The sequence below is a fragment of the Macrosteles quadrilineatus genome, unplaced genomic scaffold (assembly GCF_028750875.1).
Source record: "Macrosteles quadrilineatus isolate MER2022 unplaced genomic scaffold, UCM_ALF_1.0 Scaffold_3__2_contigs__length_128488019, whole genome shotgun sequence".
In the NCBI taxonomy this organism is placed as follows: Eukaryota; Metazoa; Arthropoda; class Insecta; order Hemiptera; family Cicadellidae; genus Macrosteles; species Macrosteles quadrilineatus.
This window is the reverse complement of record NW_026542596.1, coordinates 110,664,307-110,681,719: the sequence shown is the minus strand read 5'-3', so window position 1 is coordinate 110,681,719 and position 17,413 is coordinate 110,664,307. Positions and strand designations below refer to the sequence as shown.

The 17,413-nt window shown below is 34.6% G+C and overlaps 1 protein-coding gene across 1 annotated transcript; it reads left to right on the top strand.

Moving 5' to 3' along the window:
• Positions 1–165: 165 nt before the first annotated feature.
• Positions 166–16,655, top strand: LOC128989865 (adenylate kinase). Its single transcript, XM_054411956.1, has 6 exons — positions 166–420; positions 1,016–1,133; positions 5,171–5,289; positions 9,246–9,413; positions 15,046–15,160; positions 16,457–16,655. The coding sequence occupies exons 1-6, from the start codon at positions 316–318 to the stop codon at positions 16,570–16,572; spliced, it is 741 nt and encodes a 246-aa protein (XP_054267931.1). The 5' UTR covers positions 166–315; the 3' UTR covers positions 16,573–16,655.
• Positions 16,656–17,413: the final 758 nt, after the last annotated feature.

Here is a 17,413-nt window from a genome sequence, read left to right as displayed (position 1 = left end):
AAATAATATGCGAATTAATGAGCTGATGTCACCTTTCTACCACCTAGCCGCGGAGCGCGGAGCTAAAGACGGCCGTGGCCTATCCTATTCAGAACATTTTAGCTCTATGTCACTAATTTTCTTCTCACTCTCTCCAAAACTCCAACGTCAATGCCAAAGCCCAAAAGTCAACTGCAACTCCTTTTCCCTAACCTTTCCCCCCCGCGAAAGGTTATGACTCTGTAACTGTGCCCTTGTTGATAATTTTCTCAATATTTATAATAGTTCTTTAATAAGTTAATTTGATTTACAGTGGTGATCTGATAGATTTAAGAAATGGCCCCTTCAGCCTCCTCCGTCCCTAGAGGGAAAGAGAACGAACAACCTGTTGGAATAAAAGCAGTTTTATTGGGACCACCGGGATCGGGAAAAGGGACTCAAGTAAGTTAATATTACTTTTTACTAGCGATTCAATGTAGGCTATATAAGATTTTCTGTTTTATTTATTTCTCAGGGCTTTGTAATTAAGTTAGTGTTCGTATTTTGTTCTCAGACATGAAATTACAGTTAGCCTTTGATAGTCAACAATACCTATTTTATTAAATTTTCTAAGTCCACATGCCTGTAGTGTTGGGACATCGATATTAGTATCGATAGTCATATCGGCCTTTATATATCGATGTCAAAAAGATACCGATACATATAAATATAAATATAAAAGATACATATAAATATCGATTAATGGGCTATCGGAGAAAAACATTGACAGCCTATTTAGTAAAACAAAATGATAGTAAAAAATACATATCGGAGTATATATACTAATTTATACGCTATTAACAAAAATATTGGAGTGAAATATCGATAACTTAGTAGCAATATCGGAGTAAAATGTCGTTACCGGTACTAAAAATATATTGGATGCCTACTATCGATGGCTAAAACATCGATATTTTCGATATATCGACATACCTAGAACACTACATGCCTGTCTAGTTAGGCCTCATAAGTTATAGTCTGTGAACTTGATTTTCAGGCTCCACTGCTCAAAGACAAATTTTGTGTCTGCCATTTATCAACAGGGGATATGTTAAGAGCTGAAGTTGCGTCTGGTTCTGAACTGGGGAAAAAACTGAAGAAGGTTATGGATGAAGGTAACTTAACCCTGCATCTGGCAAACGACTGTTTACTAGTCGCTAAAACTAGTTCCTCCTTTTACCTTTTACCTTGGTCCTCTTCACCTTAGTCGTAGTGACTAGAGAATCGTCATCTTCTTTTAGCGAATTTCCCATATAGGGAATAAGCTATTACCGTAGTACTCATGGTAAGACCTGGTCGCGGGACCGATTTTTTTTCTTCGTTTTGTGGTCCCTAGAGGTCAAAAACACCATCCGTTCAAATTCATATATATGGCCTATGTATATTTATATATTTATATATATATATATACAGGGTGACAAAAAAGTCTGGAAACGGTTTAATATCTTTTTAACTAAATTCGTTAGAAAATTCAAATCTTTCACATCAACTTATATGTACGAAAACTACTTTTTGCAATCATTGCCATTATTTGACCTCCCCCAGGGGACGGCCCACAAGGAGTAGGTACATAATCTTTAATGTAAGCATAGGTTGATATGCACACCATTTCAAAGGTCTGGTCAAGTGGAGTTCATTGCCGGAAACCGCGTCAAAAAAGGTTCATCCGTTACGAAATGGTGGCAGTCCAAAGTTCTTGCGGAATATACCTGCAGAGGCAGTATTGGTAGATACTCATAGTCAACATTAGTAGGGAAATCTGAAACCCGGTTAAATTTGTTTTGAAGATTGAATACTATTAGTCTATGAGCTAGTTGACTTTAAAATACAGTTTAAGCTCTCAAGCTAATGTTTAATACGAGTATTTGCCCATACTAAAGCCTGTGCAGGTATATTTCACAAGAACTTTGAACAGCTGCCATTTTGTAACGGATGAACCTTTTTTGACGCGGTTTGCGGCAATGAACTCCACTTGACCAGACCTTTAAAATGATGTGCATATCAACCTATGCTTACATTAAAGATTATGTACCTACTTCTCATGGGTCGTCCCCTGGTAGAGGTAAAAAAATGACAATGCTTGGAAAAAGTAGTTTTCATTCATGTAAGTTAATGTGAAAGGTTTGAATTTTCTAACGGATTTAGTTAAAAAGATATTAAACCGTTTCCAGACTTTTTTGTCACCCTGTATATGTGTCCGTTAGCACGATAACTCGAGCAAAAATTATCCGATTTTGATGAAATTTGGTACAAACGTGTAAACCTACGTTTATTCGAACGAGTTCGCGATCCAGCATGATCGGACCATGGGTACGGGGGTTTACGGGGGGTTTTATGGGGTAAAAATAGGTTTTTCCCATTTTGACCCAAAAAACATAAAATTTAGCATTATCTTTCCAAACCATTTTGTAGAGCTTAAAAAAATAAATAATTTAGTATATTGAAGCGCTGATATGCGCCTAATGGTTACATAGAAAATTCCAAAAAATTGTAAATTAAAATTCCCATGTTATTCTCATGGAGAATAAAGTAAACTGTTGTAGTTTGCTTGTTTATGAACATATTTTGATCAAATTTGGAAAATGTTTTTATTTCTTACTAACTATTAACATTTTACAAAAAAAAACAGTTTTACCCTCCCTGATGCAGCAAACCTAAGTACTTGTTAAAACTAATTCTATTTAAATCGGGAATAAATGTTATTTTTTAAATAGACATTTCAGTGTAAATTCAATCAGTCAAATGGAAATTCGCTTAGTCTGCAGGTTGGCTGCGGCGGGGGTATTTTCTTTGTTGTCTCGTTGTAGTGTTTGGTGTATACCCTATGTGTGTGTGTGAATGGTGTATTGTGGGTTCATTTTGGGACCTGTCTTTATGGTGAGCAGTGTGCTCTTAGAAGAAGTCATATCTAATTTGTAAAATGGTTTTTGGATTAGATATTCTTTTTAGTGTTTAAAAAAGGTTTTTGGATAGGCATATTTTATTTGTTTTACTTTCTGGGAGAGCATTTAAAATTTTGACCCCATGATTTGGTTAACTTATTTTACTGGTTTTTGACAATCTGTGTTGTCAATGAATTTGTTTGTCAGTGGAGATATTTTTTGCTCCAATGGCAAACGACTAAGTTAGTCACTACTAAGTTGTTTGGGCATTAACTTTCTTTAACTGCTAAGTTTCAATAGAAAACATCACTGTATTAGATATTGCATTAAGGTCCATACCATTTTACACAAGAGATATTGATGTACAGGTATATTATTTTACAAAAGATATTCTAACGTTTATTTTGAAAGTTGTGAATAAAAACATAGAATGATGCAACTGCGTGTTTAGCGCAGTGTGACGTAACATTCTTTCTTATATTTTTTACATAAAATTAATAATAAATATGGCTGTAGTTCCGTTAGGGACTACGATATATTATTGGATGAGTTTTAACGATATATAGGCTACCGAAATATGTCGATTTCAATCTGGTTTGATAATAATATAGTAATGATTTTATTTGTACCATATGATATAAATAAAAACAACAACAATAACATTTACGATTTTTTATTAATTTTATTCCATGTTTCCACTAAAATAAGTATTTAGGCTAATACTAAAAATGGAAGAATCTGTGAATTTGAGATAGTTTAGTTTATATTTGTTAATATTTTGTCGTTAATTTACTTTTTGGTTATTGTTTTTTGTTAATTTTCATATAGGCTAATAAATTTAAATTGTGTTTTTGTTTTTATATTTTTAGTTAGGGCCTATATATTTATTAGGTAGGCCTAATAAAATTATAAACAAAACAGTTTTGAAATCGGTGCTTAAAGTCTAATACAAAAATTTAAATTGATTTATCAAATGGAAAAAGTTTTGATGTGTAGGCCTATCGTTATTCATCCTGTAATATATCGCAGGCCCTATATGAAACTGCCATAAATATGATTTATTTTTCTTATGAAGAATAATATTTTAAACGTTTTGCAGCCTATATCTGGGATTTATAATAAAAACATCCTTCTGTTTTTATTATAAATCAATAATTTAAAATAATACAGTTCTTCCCAAGCCTCTAACTTACTTTGGAAAAATGTTACAGGCCCATTTTCTTTTTCTTTTTTTGTTCTTACAAGTTAACAGTAAAACACATTTTTTTGTAGGTATCTGTCAATGGTTTAAATTTGTACCTTTTAATGTCCTGAAAAATAAAATCCTTACCTATATAATACGTGAAGGCGATTTCTACGAAACACTACTCCTCCGTTAATAATGAACAGATTTTTTACAAACGATGTGTCAAAATCAAGTATTTTCTGTGTAGACGCCCCCTTTCACCGATTCCTGTAATAAAAGTCCTCGGACTTTGCCCCACAGGCCATCAAAATCCCAATGTATTTCTTATGAAGAAAAGATTTTGTTTACTTAAATAGACGGATAATTTGAATTAATTACAGCTGTTCAGTGTTCATAGTAAACACATGATACTTGCAAGAGCGTTCATCTTCAGAGTGAGTTCATTTTCAGTTTCGATAACTGGAGTGTAGTGATTGATTACATTATCTTGGAGTTGACTCTTTTACATAGTAAATTATGATGGTTTTGATATCACGACTGTAATACTTTGCAATTGCTCAAATTCAAGCAACAGGTGCACTAGTAGTATATAATTAGAGGACCTAAGGCTATATACTTTTGTATGGTAGAGAACACAATTTATTCAACTCTAAAGTAATTTTTGTACATACAGTAAAAAAAGGCCTGCTAGCACAGAGATTTGTAGCTGCCAGATGCAGAGTTAAATGTATCATAATATCCTTGTAAATTTAAAATGTTTGTATAATAATTATAAATACAAGTGTTGATCACTTAATCATGTAACAGACGGCTTGGCTTAGGACTCCTATCCATGTTTTACACTCAAATGTAGAACACCTTATTGGAATAGATCAGGAGAGTCCTGTCATTTCAACATCCTGTAGGATGACCACTAAGTTAGTCTTATTAGTATCAACTGATAAATAAGCCAATTTTATATTATAATACAAATAGACTACTGTCCAACAAATGTAGTCTTTAAATCCGGTATCCTATAAGTAATTACATTTGTATTTGTATATTGCCAGTATATTAGGCCTACTAACTATATGATATTTTGTAGGCAAGTTGGTGAGTGATGATCTGGTGGTTAGTTTGATTGACAGCCACCTAGACAGGCCCGAGTGTGAGAATGGATTCCTACTCGATGGGTTTCCTCGTACTGTACCTCAAGCTGAAAAGGTATGTAACTATTCATTCACTGAAATAAATCATTGATTACAATCACATCTTTACAATTTCATACGAGCTCTAAGAATTAGTGATGGACCCCATTTGAAGTGGAATGTGGGGGATTGGTATTCTAGGATTAATCTCTCTAGAATGGCAAAGGATATTTTCACCAATTAAAAATGTTATAATAATGTGTCTTACTGGTACGGTACTGTAGGCTATTTGTTGTGCTGAATCCGAAAATGCAATCAGTTTTTAACAGAAAAAGTCATTAGTGTAAATACCCCCGCCGCAGCAAACCTGCAGACTAAGCGAATTTCCATTTCCCTGAATGGATTTACACTAAAATGTCTCCTTAAAAATATCACATTATTATTCCCTATTTAAATAGAATCAGTTTAAAACATACTTAGGTTTGCTGCAACAGGGAGGGTAAAAGTGTTTTTATGTAAAATGTTAATAGTTAGTAAGAAATAAAAACAATTTCCAAATTTGGGCAAAATATGATATTAAACAAGCAAACTACAACAGTTTACTTATTCTCCATAAGAATAACATCGGGAATTTTAAATTTACAATTTTTTGGAATTTTCTCCGTAACCATTAGGCGCATTATAACGCTTCAGTATACTAAATTATTTGTTTTTTTAAGCTCTACAAAATAGTTTAGAAAGAAATTGCAAAATTTTATGTTTTTTGGGTCAAAAATGGGAAAAACCCATTTTTACCCCATAAACCCCCGTTCCCATGGTCCGATCATGCTGGTTCGCGAACTCGTTCGAATAAACGTAGTTTTACACATTTGTACCAAATTTCATCAAAATCGGATCATTTTTGCTCAAGTTATCGCGCTAACGGACACATATATATATATATATATATAAATATATATATATATATATATATGAATTCGAACGGATGGTGTTTTTGGCCTCTAGGGACCTCAAAACGAAAAAAAAATCGGTCCCGGGTCCAGGTCTTACCATGAGTACTACGGTAATAGCTTATTCCCTATATGGGAAATTCGCTAAAAAGTAGGGAAGATAAAATAGTATGAATTTGAGGATTATAAAGTTGTTTGAATTGTGGTTTGGGGTGCAAAGATTACCAAACGTCGAAGGCATGGTACAAATTATGATTGATCATTGCAAATTATTTTGTTCTTATTTAGGCCTATGAGGCAGGTAGGTCAGACTTAATGCTGATTCGTGACTGTATAGGAAAGTAAAGTTTAGGTTGGTTTAAATGAATCAAGTTATTTATTTTATGTCAGCTCCAGTCTGTTTTTGTAGCCTAAGGTTGAATACAATAAATAATCATTCAAAAATGCTTGTAAACAAAAATTTGTTGTAAATCTTGGACTATTTATACAACTTCAGTTTCCAGTAGTCAATGATTTAAATGCAATGAGGAGGCAAAATTCAATAAAACGGAGACAAAAACTACGACAACCAATCAATACAAATTTTTACTTTTCGTATCCAAACTATTAGACAAAAAGTTTTTTGTAGGTTAAATTGCATAGTAGCGTAACTGTCATACTCTGATAGAGAGTAACAATCAATCTTTATACTGTAACAAGTAAATGTATTAAAATTTGTAATTGGCTACCTCAAATTGTGTAATATCCGTTCATTTTTTTAATTTTATCAACTTGGTATCTCTTTCATTTTAAATCATATTTAACAGTCGCCAAATGTTAAATGTGTTTTATCAGTACTTATCATTCATTACATCATAGCCTACTGATAAAAATATTGACCCTCACCAATTAGATAAGGGAGCAATCTTTAACCTTTATTTTCAGTTGAGAGATTTATGGCTCTAAATAAATACAGAATTCCATTACACGTAAAATTGTACTGTAATGACCTAGAAAACCTTTTTGAACAAATATTTTTTCCCACTTACAGTAGACTCCCTCTTATCCAAACACCTTTTAACCGGACATCGGTTTAACCGGACTACATTAGGCGGAAATGACATCTTTTTAACTGGACAATTTTTATCAGCACATTGGTTTAACCGGGCTAGATTGGCAGGAAGTGGGCGGTACTGAAACAACTGTTCTCATGGGAAAGATTTAAGACCAGTCATCACGTGTCTAAATACAATGATCTCCTAAATTTAAGTTGAATATCACAGTAAACGGTCCGTTTTAACGAGTTTTTGGGGACGTCGGTATAACCGGAAAACCCGTTATCTGGACTGGCCTCGATCTCAAGGAGTCCGGATAAGAGGGAGTCTACTGTACCTATTACTATCATATTTATTTACAAAATTAAACTACCGGTACCTACCTAGTCTTTTCTGTCCATCCAATGTGGGCTTTTAAATTAGGAACCAATAATCGTGACCTCCTAAGTATTCAAGAAAATTACAGCTAGCATCATCACAGATTTGTATCAAAATTTAATTGTAAGGCCTAACAAAATTGTGAGTTTATCAAAATTCAAATGAGCTCAATAATGATAAATTGTTATCATGACCATTATATTTTGTCAAACTGAATACAATTTAAAAATACCCTCGCAAACCTGCAGACCAAGCAAATTTCCATACTTGGCTGGATTTGTATTAAAATATTCCCTGAAAATTGTCAGATTTATTTCCTATTTAAATATCATTATTTTAATTGGTACCTAGGTTTGCTGCTACAGGGAAGGTATTGTGGTGTGTTTTTATTGAAATGTTGATAGCTTAGTACGAAATAGGCCTAACCAAAATTTCAAAATTCAAATTTTAATAAAATATACTATAAACAAGCAAATCACAACAGTTTATTTATTCTTCGTAAGAATAACATGGGAATTTTAAATTTAAAGATTTTTTAAAATCATCTCTGTAACTGTTAAAAAAAACAATAATGCTTCAATAAACAACATTATTTCCTTTTTTAAGCTCTACAAAATGGTCTAGAAAGAAATTGAGATTTTTTTTTAGAGTCGAAAATGGGAAAAACCAATTTTTACCCATAAACCCCCGTTACCATAGTCTGATCATGCTGGTTTGTGAACTCGTTCGAATAAATGTATGTTTAAACTAAACGTTTCTACCAAATTTTTAAAATCAAAATGTTTGGGTTATCGCGCTTAACGAAAACACATACATACATATATATGAATTTGAACGGAGGGTGTTTTTTGCTTCTAGGGACCTTAAAACGAAAAATTAAATTGATCTTGGGTCCAGGTCTTTCCATGAGTACTACGGTAATAGCTTATTCCCTATTATGGGAAATTCACTAAAACACTAAGTCACTATTATTTTTCCAATATTTGTTTTTTTTAACAAGGTAACATATAATCCCAATCTTCCTAGAAATATCTATGATTATAAATTATCAGTAGCAAACTCTCATATACTAATATGTACTTGTTGATTAGTAGGCTAAACTTTTTAACTTTAAATAAGTTTTTAACTTTAACTATGTACGGTATGGTTCAGTAGTTAAATTGAGAAACTGACGGTGTGTTTCTACAGGGTGAGGCAAAAAACCCAATCTATTTTCTACAACACACTGTTTAGCGACATGTCGTCTGAGGGTGGTAGGGGTAGGCTCAATGGAAAGCCTACACGATGCCAGTATCCGTAGTCATAGAGCAGTGGTCACGAGAGCAACATATGTTTGTTATTGGGTCGTTCAAAAAAAGTAATGATTCAATCATTGCTACTAGGTGGCATTTCCATGCTTTTTTTTAAATTAGGTTGACATGGAGAGGTTCCTTCGCGATTATCTGTATGGATAATCAATCAAATTAAACCGGGAATGTGAGCTATCATCATGCCAAATTTCAGCCCAAACCGTCCAGTAGTTATTGCGTGATTGAACTTCAAACAAACACACAAACATTCACAATTTTATAATATTAGTAAGATTTTAGCAAATTTGCCATTATAGGGAAAATGCTGTCGGTTTCTGAATGTTTAAAAAAATAAGTTATAGCTTAGTTTTTCTTCTTCAGCTGGATGAGTTACTGGCTCGTCGCAAGTCTGCGCTGGAGGCTGTCGTAGAGTTCAGCATCGCAGATAGTCTTCTAGTCCGAAGGATCACCGGAAGACTCATCCATCCATCCAGCGGGCGGTCGTACCACGAGGAGTTCCATCCTCCCAAGAAACCCATGACTGACGATGTGCGTACAGTTTTTTAGCCTCACATTTCAGTTTTTTTCAATATCCTACCTTTAAGTTCTAGGACACAGGTGCTAGCCTAGAACATTCGTACACTTCACTTAACTCAAGGCTATGCCTAGAGAGCCAATAATCTCTGGAAATCAATTCAAGATCCGATAGGGTGTGGCTAGGGGATTCAACCCAGGGTGTCTACCAACCGGGAAAACCGGGAATTGTACTTAAATTTTTACTGACCATGAAATGTACGGGAATTGTCCTTAAATGCCAGACAATGTCCTTAAATTTTTAATGGGCCATAATTTTATTGATCGCTAGTTGTTTAGGAGCACATAAAAAGTTTATCAGATGTTTGTTTACATTTTCATAATTTATTACTAGAGTAATTATGCAATAAAAATCCCATTAACAATCTCAAACCCACTAATATTTTATCACGACAATCAAGTGTGAAGTCAAGTACTTCCAAGAACTGTTGACTCAGCAGCTAGCTCATAAAAGTTGTATCACTTTGATTCCTTTACAACTTCTTTTTTTATTACTAGGGTAATTATTATTAGATCCCAAACCTATTTTATCGTGAAAATAATAGCTTTATAATGGCTGTTAAATTTCACTTCTTACTTGTACTTTCGGTTCAATTTGCCGCGGCCAGTGCCTAGTGCCATAAAACTGTTTATGGTTTCATATTAAACATGTAAATAATCTACATTCTTATTATGTAAGTTAACCCCTTTTTTATGGACATATTTTATCTTTCAATTGACAAAACCACAAGCATTAATGTTTTATCACTATGTAGGCCTGCTTGGTTTCAAATTATGTCATTGCATTTTCTGTATCTTTGTCTTATATTGTTGGCTATTTAGGTTTCAATGTTTTTTGTTTCCCATATATTTATTTATTGAGTTGTATGCTTTAAGCAATCAAAATCTTATGAACTAGAATAATGACAGTAACTTTGCTGCTAACCTCATTGTTTGTTACTCAGTTTATATAGGCCCTCCTAAATAATTAGGTTTAGGCCTGGGTATTTTGATTCTTGAAAGAGCTGTAAAATATATTAAGAAAATGTAATTGAGCCTAAGATAAACAACTAATGATTGCTATAGTCGATATTAACTTTACAAATGAAAATACAATAATCTTACTCTGTGCTTATTGCTTATTAATACCTTGATTTTGTACTAAGAATTGAGTAACAATATGCATTAAAGATTTTTTTTCAAAAGTAGTCAAGAACCTAACGTTGTGCCAGGGCGAATCATGCCAAATTAATCCGCCTGGATCGGATAAGCTATGTTATGAAGTTTACGTGACGGATGGAGATATTTGTCGCTATCGCAGGAGACAATGATTGCGTTTCTCTGTTACACTATAAAAGCTTTACCTAAAGTATAGGTAGGCCTATGTTTGTTTACTTTCAATAAATTTACAACTACAGTGAATAACAAGATTAATACAGTTTGACAAATCAGGAAAATTATTCGGTAGGCCTAATGACACCGACAAAGGTTACGGCAAAGTGTCCTTAAATGTACGGGAATTGTCCATGAATTTTTTATCCAGAATGTAGTAGACACCCTGAACACGTAATGTCGGGAACCAAAGCCCCGTGGGTACTTTCCTGTTAAAGGGATCATTAATTTTTCTTAATTTTCAAGATTATCTCGTTCGCATGGCTCAATCACGTCCTGGTTGAAGTTTGTTCGCTACGCTCACTCACCTTTAGGTTGGAGCTCGTTCGCTACGCTCACTCACCTTTAGGTTGGAGCTCGTTCGCTGCGCTCACTTGCCTTCAGGTTAGCTCGTTCGCTACGCCAACTCGCCTCCAGGTTGAAGTTCGTTCGCTACGCTCACTCACCTTTTGGTTGTAAATTAGCTGTTGTCATAAATGTAAAAGAAATAATAGTGCTGCACCCTGTTGGTAATCCTTGTAACTTTAATGCTATTGAACATCATAGAACAGAACCAACTTGTTTAATTGAAAAAGCTGTTAAGATTCAATAATTCCATTTCTCATAAGGTTAACATGGGAAACTCCAGAGCCACTGGGGCGGAGCCCGAAAGGATTTTTGAAATAAGAATATGCCTATATGTTAATCGGGAATGTGAGCTATCATCATGCCAAATTTCAGCCCAATCCGACCAGTATTTTTCGCGTTCACTTGTCACAAACATACATCCATCCATACAAACTTTCTCATTTATAATATTAGTAGGATGATTTCTTTTCGATATTTTATTTTTTTATTCGATATATTGATATTAACAAATTGAAACTTATCAGCTGATAGCTACGATAAATAAATATTGTTCAGTATCAACAAACAATAAAAAAATATTATATTCAAATGAAACTGTTCTAAACTAACCTAACTATTAAATGCCAGTGTTTTGTGTGTTTATAAAACTCGACAACCTCGCAAGAGTGACAACAAGAGCCTGATGATGAGGTTATAACCTCGAAACAGGTTGCTCATTACTACAAATTTAGGATCATAGACGGAAACAGGTAATCTTATACCTTTTTAATATTGAAGAAGTGACCCTGGACCAAAGAACATCATTATAACCTAACTAACCAAACTTGCTGTAACATTTCAAAATTCCGTTTAATAGCCTATTCCACAAATGCCTTTTCTGTTATCAAACGGAAATTTGATACGGTAACTAAGCATACAACAAGTTTGGTTAATTGTGTTAGCTTAGTTTGGAATAGTTTCATTTGTTAATCCAATATATAGGCTATTATTTTTGCCTAAACCAGATTAGTTCTTAATCCTATTCTCTAATACGAGCTATAACTCAATAACTCGGTTATTGAACCGAGTATAACTTAGACATATTTGATATGTCTGTTTGTCTGTTTGTCTGTCTGTCTGTAATTTAAATGTGTTTGAAGATATTAAAACATATGGGATATGAATCGTAAAGGAAAACAAAAATATGGATATATCGAAAAGAAATCATCGATAATAATGAATGTTCCCCTTAACAGAAAAGTACCGCCCTGTGTTCAATCACTAGACCAGCTTACTTGCAACCTTGCATTGTAGGGGGTTCTTTATTATTCCGACCTTGACTTTATATGACTTTATATCCTTGATATGCTACCACACTTTTTTCTGAATCAAATAAGTTTTAAACATCAGAAAGAACTAAAACAAATGGATAAATGTAAAACTACTTATTTTCTATGAAAAAAATTCTAATTAGTTAAGGAACATAGAGCATTAACAACTTTATGTATGTATATACAGACCACTTGACGAATATGATTGTTAACGATATATGACGAATATGATTGTTATGAAGGTAAAGTCTCATTTTGTCTGGACTTAATTAGTCCAAGTTGCAATAATTATCCAAATAAGAAAACTGTCTTACTGGTATTTTTAAATATATATTTTTATTGTAGTTATTCTTAAATTGGTTTTTTCTTTCAATAAAAGTATTACCAATGAACTGTCATGTCATGTTTCATAAATATCTATTTTTTCCAATTTCTAATATTAATTTCCTGATAGCGGAAAATCTCTCACGCACGGGCAGTAGCCTATGTGAGAGGCATTTCATATTTAATTACTATGTCAGTCAGGGCCGATTTACCGAATAGGCACGGTAGGCACGTGCCTAGGGCGCGAGACAATAGGCTTTTTTTGGGGGCGCCAAAATTTGGAAATAAAAAAAATCGTGGTAAAATCGCGGTAAAATTCTGATAACCCCTCGCGGCCGTGTAGGCATCATAATCGTCTCCCGCGTTTGCGGCAAGATTCTTACTATTTTCCGTGGTCGGGTCGTTTAGACATAATTATCGTCTTCCATGATCGAGGCAATACATAAGGATATCCAGCGGTCGTGAGGAGATTATCATCGTCTACCGCAAATGAGGCAATATTCTGTTATTTTCCCGCGGTCGTGAGGACATTATCCTCGTCTTGCGCGATCGCGGTCAAATTCTGACCACCCCTCGCGGTCGTGAAGACACCATATCGTCCCCTACGGTCGTATGGACATAGTAATCACCTCCCGCGATTGTGGAAAAACGGTAAACATCTCCCTCAGTCTTGTGGCAACATTTTGACCTTTTCCCGCGATCTTGTGGCCATAATAATCGTCTTGCGCGATTGTCATCAAATTCTGATCACCCCTCGCGGCCGTGAAGACATCATTATATCGTCCCCGTTGGTCAACGGACATAGTGATCGCCTCCCGCGATTGCGGCAAAATGGTAATTATCTCCCGCGGACATATGGGGATAATCGTCTTTGGCGAATGAGGCAAAATCCTGATCCTTTCCCGCGGCCATGTGGACATTATCATCGTCTTGAGCGATCGCGGCATTATTGTGATCATCCCTCGTGGCCGTGTAGAAATCATTATTGTATTCCGCGGTCCTGTAGACATCGTAATCGTTTCCCGCAGTTGTGAAGACATCGTAATCGTCTCCCGCGATTGCGGTAAAATGTTAATAATGTCCTCCAGTCGTGTGGAGATCATCATCGTCTTCTACGATCGCGGCAGAATTCTGATCTTTTCCCGCGGTCGTGTGGACATTATCATCGTCTTCCGTGATCGCGGCAATACTCTGATTTTCCGTTGCGGCTCTGTAGATACCATCATCGTCTTCTGCGATCGCGGAAAATTCTGATCATCCCTCGCGGCCTTGTGTAGACATATTATCATCTCCCGCGATCACGGAAACGTCACTTTTGTCATGCGCGATCACGGTAAATTGAAAACTCCAGGTAGAAAAACAAAATTCACGGTTCAAAAATCTCTCGCATGATTCCCGGATTTCCCGGTCGGTGGACACCCTGTTATATATATATTGCAAAGGGGCGCTACTATTAGATGTGCCTAGGGCGCTGACAGGGTCAAAAACGGGCCTGATGTCAGTATATTATTATAACCATTGCATAACTATAAAATTGTTACTGACAAAGTATTGTAACAATGTATTTACTTACTGAAATAAAAATGATTTTGGTTTGATTTGATTTGATTTAACTAAGCAACAGACAAGGTGAGTGTGGTTCTGTATGAGTCCAAGTGGTTTCTGAACTATGTGGAGTCAAAACCTGGTTATTTTTTTACCTGTGTGATTTGCAGTTGTTGTGTTATTGTCTAGGGACAGCTTCTGGGCGATTCCATAGATTGGCCAATCTCGATAGAAAATGTAAATTCTCTATCACAATATAAACTGCATGCATAAATACAATCTAAGGCTTAGGTTATGCCTGGGTTTAAACCGAACCCTAAACGGGATTTGTAGATAATTGTACCATTTAAATGAAGAAAAAATTTGTTGATTGGGCATTAATATAATATATATGGGGGAGCGAGCTGGTCTAGTGGTTTCCGGTTCCTGGAGTCCCGAGTTCAAACCCCGCCAAAACACCAATGGATTTTATCTAAGTGATATTGCCATAACCCCTTGGTCTAGCCTGAAGTAATGTGAAAAACAATTCTGGGCTTGTGCCTAGCGTCCTAGGACAAAAAAAAAAAAAAAAAAAAAAAAAAAAATGGACATTAATATATAAAAACTTGACAGATTTACATTATTACATTGATATAAATAAGGGATTGAATCAGGATAATTTGTTGATTGACTTTATCTCAATGTTTCAGGTTACTGGTGAACCGCTCATTCGTCGGTCAGATGATAATGTTGAAGCTTTGAAAAAAAGATTAGAAGCATATCATAAGCAAACTAAACCTCTAGTGAGCTATTACAATCAGAAAGGTAACTATACTGTTACAAGTATTTGCACTAGGAATCGTTTTAGAAATAAATCCGGTCTAAACATAGCAGTCTTTTCTCTTTGGTGGTTGTAATGAATATCATTTGAATTACTTTAACACACAATTAATTTTAGTAGAGTAAAATGTGTAACCGTCTTCTGATTGTGCTAGCTACCACCTGCTATTCCTTACATTAAAATTGGTTTTAGAAAAGTTTGCAAGACACTTTTCCTGCACTGGAATAAATATTAGATTGCAATCGCAACTGTTTGCCAAGGATAGCTCAGCCTACAATGGCTGGGTAAACTTCCAGGGTATGCGTAAGGGAACCACTAGGCCAAAAGCCGGGCCCAACAAGCTATCAAGATAATGTGTTGGATCAACAAACAAGCTGCTCAGGTTAAATTAAAATCATAAACAATTAACCAATAAAACAGTAAAACACTACTACTATCAAGGTGATATTAATTAGCTGGGTTTCTAATGAGTCAGCCAACAAATTTAGCTACTGGCCACGTTCGGTCGACAACGCACGCCAATTTCTGTGGCCTAGGTTCGTCCTGCCTCAGAGTTACCAGTAAAACAGTTAACTTGTGGTACAAACCAATACAATAATTATCAAAGACAATAAACATATTTTTGGTGCTTGCTTGGAACTGTCAGGAATATACTTTAGTATTATTTCTGACACCAGTAAATCCAGCTACCGTCAGGCTTAAACCAGCAGGGGTTTAACTCTAACCATTGTAATAAAATCAGGGAATAATTCTATAGATATTATTGTACAGCACTGTTGCCAAAATAAAAGGAAAGTCGTCACTCACAGCTAGCGTGTCTCTACCCAAATTCACCACAACACCGACACAACTGTCCCTTGTACACTATTCTCATCTCCACCAGACACCAACACCTTGCTATAAGTCTGCGACTTGAATTTAGTAAGAATATAGTATAATCCAACCCAACTAAACCTCACTTCAAAATGGAATTTACGTTAGCTAGTATTTTTGGGAGTACTTGAAAAATCTTATGTGACAGCTAAGACCATTATGAAAGTCGCCAGCCTTGCTTTTTTTTGGAGTTGCTACACTCTTCATTTGATTTCAAACTAAAGGAAGGTTTTCAAAGATATAGTCTTTGAAGTTGACAAGACATTTTAATGTAAGCTTTTTTTCTTATTTTAATTCATATTTAACCATATTTTAAGCTAGAAAAAGGCTCAGATTCTGCAGTTAACTTAAGTATAAACAATATCAAATTTTGCTTCAGAAGTTAACTAATAAATAATTTTTTCTAGGTCTTCATCACAAAGTGGATGCTTCACTACCAGCAAGCCAAGTGTTCAAATACATAGAAAATATATTTTACAAATGCGCTTCCACGAAAACTAAGGATAGAGTGGTGTTTGTGTGATAGTGTAAATTATAGTTTTGGAAAGTCAATACAGGTAAAGGAATATAGATCTAAAATAAATGTTGGCAAATCATATCATACAATGTTTTGTGATTGTTCAACTTTTCCTACCCATATCTTTGATCGATTTGAGAAGAAAATTATTGGGAAATAAGTGTGAAATTGTGTCAACCTGGTAGAGATTGTGTTTTTGAAGGATATTTACTTAGTGACTAAGTTCTAAAGTGAGTCTACAAGTTTCACAACGGAGGCAAAACCGAGGTCGGTAAATGAGTAAGGGTCGTAAAGTTACTTTTTGTCCATTTGATGAACTATATTTTTGTATTTGTATATATATTATGTCTACATGATTATTATAACTAGTAAACACGTTGCTCGGAATAGAGCAATTGCAAAGAAGTAAAGTAGTTATTTAAAAACAAATAAAAGTCATCATAATTTCTGATGTGTTTAAAATACGTTGAATTGAAAAATAAATAACAGCAATTAAATTATACAGCTGATCAAAATGTAAACAATTATGTTCTTCATAAGGATAACATGGGGACTTAAACAGCCACTGGGGCTGAGCCCAACGGACTTTTCCAAAAATGTAAATGTAAGGTCAGTTTGCAAATCTACGCGACACAGCCATTGTGTAGAGCTAAAAATAATTTTGTATAAAAATTACAAAGAGCAAGAAATAGAAAACTGTTGTATTTTGCTTGTTTATGGATATATTTTGATCAATTTTAACAAATTTGTTTATTTACTATTAACTTTTGATCAAAAATCTCTTTTTTCTTGCTTCGTAGCAGCAAACCTTAGTAAAATACTTGTTAATATTTTAGTAAAAATCCAA